Source organism: Tupaia chinensis, unplaced genomic scaffold (assembly GCF_000334495.1).
Source record: "Tupaia chinensis unplaced genomic scaffold, TupChi_1.0 Scaffold000661_1, whole genome shotgun sequence".
In the NCBI taxonomy this organism is placed as follows: Eukaryota; Metazoa; Chordata; class Mammalia; order Scandentia; family Tupaiidae; genus Tupaia; species Tupaia belangeri.
Genome location: NW_006160183.1, coordinates 247,951 through 255,459, shown reverse-complemented (window position 1 = coordinate 255,459; position 7,509 = coordinate 247,951). Strand labels below are relative to the sequence as shown.

The 7,509-nt window shown below is 47.5% G+C and overlaps 1 protein-coding gene across 1 annotated transcript in view; it reads left to right on the top strand.

Moving 5' to 3' along the window:
* Positions 1 to 7,509, top strand: part of TTC7A (tetratricopeptide repeat domain 7A) — a 142,337-nt gene that overhangs the window by 107,400 nt on the left and 27,428 nt on the right. Inside the window, 1 exon segment of the mRNA XM_006159882.3 lies at positions 6,065 to 6,181. Within this exon segment, the coding sequence (XP_006159944.1) occupies positions 6,065 to 6,181 (117 nt within the window).

Here is a 7,509-nt window from a genome sequence, read left to right as displayed (position 1 = left end):
AGGATGGGTTATCAATCTAAGGGAGACTGCAAACCCGAACTTACCTTGAGAAAGAATATCTTGTGAAAGTCACACAGTCAATAGGGAGTAACTACAACTGCTACACAAACTTGTCTGCCACTTCTTCTCCCTCATACTTTTCTGGCCCTTATATGTTTATTTTGTGTATCAATCTCTTTTTCAGCCAAACTTTATTTTCATACAGGTCTATAGTAGGGGAGGGGGAAATGGCTTCCTTATATCTTTTAGGTTCTTTGGCTAAACTACAAATTAAATGGACATAGGAGAGATTAACAGAAGGAAAAAGTAAACATTCAATTATGTACTTACACACAGGAGTCCCACACGAGACCCTAGGAAGGTCGGATGATTAAAGCTTATATAGCATACTGAGCTACATAAAGGAATGGGGATCTGGGGCATCTGGGGAGAGAGGAAGACTAGTCTTGATAAGGTAAAGGGCGGAAATGTATGGTAAATAAAAGTTGTCTTGGTTTTTAGAGAAAATTCAGGTAATAAAAATTGTCTCGGAGCAGCTGCTTCCTGATACATATACATTTACTAATGTAGATGTCCTTTATATTTATACATTTCTCTTACAAAATGGTGGCTTTTCAGAGATACTCCTGTGTCTGCAGTTGCTCAGAATAACCAGCTTAAACTATGCCAAAGTATATTTGGAGTGAGATACTCTAGTCTCCTACAGTCATATTTTGGGGTGGTCTATCCTATGCCCCAACAATATATACTATATATAGGATATACTTGAGTGCTAACCGAACCTAGTCCCAGAACATTCCAGGAAGGGGAGGATGGTCACACAGGGTCTTCATAGAAGAGGACTGGAGCCACAGATTTAAAATGGCATTGTTTGGGGATCTGTTTTGGTCTCAGAATCCTTAATTCAAGCGGCAGATTAGACTCACTCGGTATATAAGACAGGTAAGCCAGGGACTGGGCTGCTGGAAGTGGTGAGGAACCCTGGCTTGTTCCCAGACCAGCACCCTCCCTTGCCCTACCCCAAAATCACAGCTATGGCTGTGGCCATAGCTCTGATTTCCTCTGGGTATATGGAACTAAAAGTACCACCCACCAGCTTCGGTGGCATGAGAGGGCTCTGTCAGCCTTTTATAGTCCTGAAGAACTGTGCCAAGAGTGTGTAGTGGACAGCAGCCACCTATCCCAGTGGATAGGGATGGAGAGGGAGCCCTATTTTCTGACAGGATGGGGGCTTTTCTGACCAGGGAGAACATTCAGCAGTGAGAGACAAGCCAACAGATGTGTAGATGACCACGTCTAGACCCACTGTGGGAAGGCTGTTCTGGAGAGGATGGGGAATAGAGCCACTGCAGGGACACAGATAGTCAGGGGTGGGCCAGATGTCCTAGGGGAGAGGGCCAGTCCCCACAGAGAGCATAATGTGAAACTAAGGATGGGCCCAGAACCTGTCCCACAGGTACAGGGAGCTGCTAAGACCCATGTGCTCCATGTAGGAATGCCCAAGGTCATGGGAAGTGTGGCAGGAATGGAAGGCAGAGCCAGAGGGGGAAGGCCTTGGATTGATGGCATGCACAGTAGGGGCAAGACTTTTTGTGGAGATCTTTCTGGCAGTGTTCAACTGCCAGACCAAGGAAATCTCAGGAGTTAATCTGGAGCCTCCCAGGATCTGAGAGCAAAGGATCAGACCAGAAAGCGACTGTTGGAGCAATTGCCTCAGCCCAGAAAGGATGTGGTTGGGTTGAGAAATTCTGCTCTGGGTCACTCATGCTAATGGAATGTCAGCAGCCACAACGATACAGCCTGTATTGGTAGAAGTTACTGCAATGCCAGCTCAGCTTTCAGTCACTTCTGTTCCAGGCATGTGGTATGGTCAGTTCTGCCGTGGGCCCATCTGGCTCAGGGCTGCTGAGAACAGCAGTGGGAGGGGGAGAGAAGCATATGTAGAAGAGAGGCCTCTGGGAATGCTGCAGGGCTGGTCTGCTCCTCTCTGGGGAATTAGCCCAGGGGACTGTACTGCTCCAGCTGCCTGATGAGAAGGGCAGCCCTGGAGTGGGCTTGAACTGGGAGAGGCTATCTTGCCTCACCCACACCTGCTACTACAACTGGCTTCTCCCCCACCTCCACCACTCCAAGTTTCTCCTCTCTCCCCACTCTCAACCACATCTCACCCCTATTCTTTTCTTGCACTGAGTCTTATCCAAAAATATAACAGCTGATTCTCTGACCAATTTGTCATTGATCATACTTCAATTGCTACCTTGAAGTCAGAATTGTGAGTTCTACTCATATTCCCTAAAGCAGAGGCTCATAATATTTGCAGAGTGTTAGACCCCTTGAGAATTTGAGAAAAGAATAAGGGTGGCAGGGCCAGCTATCCCCAGCAATTGCCCACCAGGTTGTACCTTGCACTAGCTTTACACCCAGGCCTATGTGGCACACACTGTGGAGACTCTAGTTTCTGCCCCTTAGACCTTATAGGCCAGTCACTACTCGATGTCTCTGGAAAGCTTCAGGGTGTCCTAAGAGTTGGAGGATTCAAGTCAGTCTTAGAATATGGATGAAAAATGGAGGGGAGAGGGACCAGTAGTTAACATAATGGCTATGTCGCTGGACTCCCATGTAGTTGACCGTGGTTCGAGTCCCGGACCCAGTGGCTTAAACTCACGCCAGGCGCATGTGCATGTGTGTCCAAGAGGAGAATGGAGGAGAAGGGATTGTGGCATGGCCATCCCCTCTGGGAGGTGATTTCTCTCTCTCTCTCTCTCTCTCTTTCTCTCTCTCTCCTCTCTCTGTCTTTCTGGCAAGTGCATGCACCCTATAGCAAAAACCTCTCAAAAAAAAAAAAAAAATGGAGGGGAGAGGCCTGTGCAGGATCAGGGAAGACATTTTTGAGGAAAAGTGAGAAAGAAAAACAGACTTGTCCTGGGCCAACAAATGGCATAGTGGTTAAAGCAACTGATTCCCATATGGCCAACTGAGCAGCTGAGTCCTGGACTCGGTAGCTTGAGACACCTAGTCTGTGTGTGTGTGTGTGTGCGCCCAAAATCCCAAGAGGAGAATGGAGAAGGGATTGTGGTGTGGCTGTCCTCTCTGGGGTGTGCTTTCTTGTTCCATCCCCAACAACAAGCACACACAGCCTGTAGCAAAAAAATAAAAAATAAAAAATAGACTTGCCAAGAACCCAAACCTCTTCTAAAAAGAAGACTGAGGCAAAGTCTACCTTCTTCATTCCCCAAACAAATCATAATCTAAGAGAAACAGGTATAAAAAGAGAGGTGCAGGACCAGCAGTTAGCATAATGGCTAAGTCGCTGGACTCCCACATAGTCTACCACGGTTCGAGTCCAGGACCCGGTGGCTTAAAACTCACGCCAGGCACATGTGTGTGCGTGTCCAAGATCCCGAGAGGAAAATGGAGGAGAAGGGATTGGGGGGGGTGATTTCTCGCTTTCTGTCTCTCTGTCTGTCTCTGTCTGTCTGGTAAGCGTACACGCCCTATAGCAAAAACCTCTCAAAAAAAAAAAAAGAGAGAGAGAGAGAGAGAGGGATGCTAAGGAAAAATATGAAGTCTTATTGAGGCTGAAGTCCCACGTTTCAGTATAGAGAAGACTATGGCCAGACACCTAGCAGGGGAGGTCAGAGGGACAGGTTGTAGATAGAGGCTGGCCTCCTTGGGTGGGGCCTGCCCCCATCTTTGGCCCCAGTAGGGGCCCTTAGATGCAAAACTCAGCTTCTGTGAGGCCTGCGTGCCAGCTTTGGGTGGACTGGCAAAACCACCAGGCAGAGGTCAAGACCAGGTCCTAATAGTCACGATGATTTGCTTAGCAGTGATGTTCTGACTAAAACGGCCTTACTGCTCACACTCAGAACAAGAAGTCACTGCCTTGTTTGGGCCTCAGTGGCCCAGCCAACTCTTCACAGGCTGCCCAGGCAGCTGGTATGCATCAGTATTGCTGGCAGTGCCTGTAGTAAAATATTGCTTCCATACCAGATAGTAAGTAGCCACTGCCCAAACTCCTCCTCCAGGGTCCCAGACCTCCCCAACAACATAAGGGCTAATACCTGGCACAGTGAGGCCTCCAGCACCCCACCCTAGTTTTTGGTGAAATGTTATCCACCCCTCCTGTGGTCCTCTTCCACCTGGGACCACCCCTTTCTCTCTTCCCAAGCACTCCAAAGGCCTTATCCCCACACAATTCTTATAGGACTTCAGGTTTTTCAGGTTGAAAGAAATCCTTAAGTTGCCCACTCTTGTTGCCCAGCAAGTGTTCCTAAATGGTGATTAGACAGGATTTCGTGTTGCTTTAATCCTATTATATAATCCTATATTTAGGGATGCTGGCTATTTTAGGAAATTCAAAGAAAAATCCTTTGATAAAGTGTGACGTGACCTGCCATCTTTGTCCAGTGTCAGAAAACAAAGTTTCCAGTTTCTTTTAGCTATTAATTGAATACCTATTGTGTGCTGGCAAGAAAGAAAGCAAATGTCTGCCCTTTAGGTGACCTTCTTTACCAATTCCTTGTTTAGCATCACTCACTGATTCAAAATTGGTTCCCGTGTGTGTCTCTTATCCAAGGCCCTGTCGTAAGCCCTGAGCAGTATGTAAGTCTAAGGCATGGCCACATTGTGAATGAGTATATTGCTTTGCTGAGGATGTGGGTAGGAAGAGTAGAGTAGTCATATTTGACGGTGCCTTGGAAGATGGGCGATGTGGTATAGGGGAGGAAGGAATAGCTTCCCTCTATCTTCCTAGGTTCTTTGGCTGGGCTGTAAACTAAACTGACATAAGACAGATTAACAGGAGAAAAAAACATATTTAGTTACTTACTTATGCATGGACTCCTACAAAACAAGAGATTCTAAAAAAGGACCAGATGCTTGAAACTTATATAGCATTGTAAGCTACATAAAGGGACTGGGGTACCTGGGGTAGGTGAGGACAAGTCTTGGAAGGATGAAGGGAGAGAATGTATGGTGAATAAAGTTTGTCTTGTTATGTAGATAAAAACTCAGTAATAGGGGCCAATGGGTGTTATGGTGGTTAAGCACTGGATTCCCACATGGTTGACCATGGTTCAAATCCCAGATTCAAGGGCTTGAAAAGCACTCTGGGCACATGTGCATGCATGCCCAAAGTCCCAGAGGAGAATGGAGGAGAAGAGACTGCAGCATGGCCACCGCCCTCTTGGGGTTGTGATTTCTTTTTCACTCTCTCTCTGGAGAGTACGCATACCCTATAGCAAAACTCAAATTAATTAATTAATTAACTAATGTTGAGCAGCCATCTTCCTGATGTAGTTATTTATACTAATGTAGGTTTTCTTTATAAATGTGTATTTCTTGAGGCCAGGAAGAGGCATGGTGGTTAAGGCACTGGACTCCTACATGGCCAACCATGGTTTGAATCCCAGACTTGGTGGCTTGAAAATCACACCAGGCACATATATGTGTGTGCTCAAGATCCCAGGAGAGTGAAGAAGGGATGCAGCATGGCCATCCCCTCTGGGAGTGATTTCTCTCTCTCTCTCTCTCTCTCTCTGGTGAGCATATTCGCCCTATGGCAACAACCTTTAAAAAAAATGTGTTTTTCTTTTACAAAATGGCAGCTTTTCAGAGCTACTCCTGTATCTGCAGCTTCTCAGAATGACCAGGTTAAAATATGCCCAAGAAGTATATTTGTGGTGGCATGTTCTGGTCTCCTGTGTTCATAGTTTGGGGTGGTGTGTCCTGAGCCCCAACACAGTGCTTCACAGGATGGGTAAGATGCTAGGTATATCATCAGGGCACAAGTGGAATGAGCAGTATGAGCAACAGACACATGCTGAAGAGTGCTTCTTGCTTTTAAGTTAGCAAAAGACGAGGAGATGCTGAGGCCCAGAGTGAGCAAGTGATCAGGGTACGACAGAGCTGCCACACTTGCAGATACTCTGGCTTCTATGGGCTGTAGATGTGGAACATAAGGACTTCCCTGGTGGGATGAGCTCCTCGGGCTCTCAACCTCAGAGGAAATCTCGTAGGAAGTGGGTCATGGCTGGGTGGTGCTGACCACTCTTCTTTCCTGCAGCCTGATGTTCACCAAGGTGAAGCTGGAGCAAGTCCTGAAAGGCCCAGAAGAAGCCCTTGTGACCTGCAGACAAATGCTGAGGCTATGGCAGACCCTGTACAGCTTCTCCCAGCTGGGGTGAGTGGCTGTAGTTATCGCTTGGGTGGAGGGCACAGTTGGCAGGTGGTGGTTGCCAGGGCAACAGTCTACAACTGAGTGCCACCATGCCTGGCAAGATGGGGGCAGTAAGGATGTCTGAATGAGAGTATAGAATTTATCACTCTTGTTGTATTGTATATTTGGTCCACTTTTAATCTCTTGACAATCTTCTGTGAAGTACATGAAGATTCTTCTTAGGAAATTGAAGTTCAGGGCATAAGAAGGGACATAGTTACTGAGCGCCTGAGTCAGGTGCTGAGCTAACTGCTCTTACACATTAGCTGCATGTATCTTGTGCATTATACATTACTAGATTTTTATTCTCAACCCAGTGAGTGAACAGACTCATAGACGTTGTACACTTAGTGGTAGTGGTAAGTGGTAGTGCTGGGACTTGAACCTGGGTCTCCTGAGTGCCAGCCATGGATCCTGCTATTTCTTTCCTTGTTCTCTTTGGAAGCTAGAAGTGGAGGGCAGGGAAGGGTGGTGGGGAGTCCCAAAGGGACCTACCACATTCTGCACATCCTGCCTCCTGCTATAGTCCCTGGCCTGGGCTCTGGGTTTTTCCTGTATTGGAACAGGGCACTCTTGTGTGGGCTGTAGCAGGTCTCTTTGCTCAAACCCCGTGGGACACCTGAGCTCAGCCAGTGCATCCCAGAAGGAATAGGGGTGGAGAGCTGTGCTTTTGAGGCATGTGTATTGCCTCTTCCTAGTACTGTGGTCCGCACCCCTTCCCCTTATCTGGGACCTGATGGTTGTGTCATCTTCCCAACTTGGGTGATTATTTTTCATTTTCACAGGTACTTTGGGAGCCCAGGAGGCTTTCAGAGGAGGCCTCAGGGTGTTCAGATGGAGTATAAAACCTCGGGCAGAGCTGCTCTCTTTGCAGGCCATTAAGTAGGGAAGATTCAAGGGTAGAACAAGACCAGTGGGGAAAGTTGCCAAAAGGAAGCTCTGGGACTTTTTAGAAAGGGAATTGGAAGCCACCTGGCAGTTGGGTGATATGGGTACCAGGCTCTGGTGTGAGGGAAATCTGAATTCAGATGTCTGTCACTGTCCCATTCACTGTCTATGGCAGCTGAGCAAGACACAGCCTGACTTTCCTTCTGTAGAGAAGCTGCCCCCAGAGCTGGCTACTCCTTATCTTCATCCGTATCTATTGATAGATGGCTGTTGTCTGGTCAGTAGTGGTGAGGCTCCTCTGAGCTGCACCCTTGTCTCCGGTGTATTGGATGTGCCTCCCCCATAGCAGCAGAGGGCCAGGGGCAGTGGAGTTTGCCTTGAGGTTGCTTCTGGTCACCACCCAC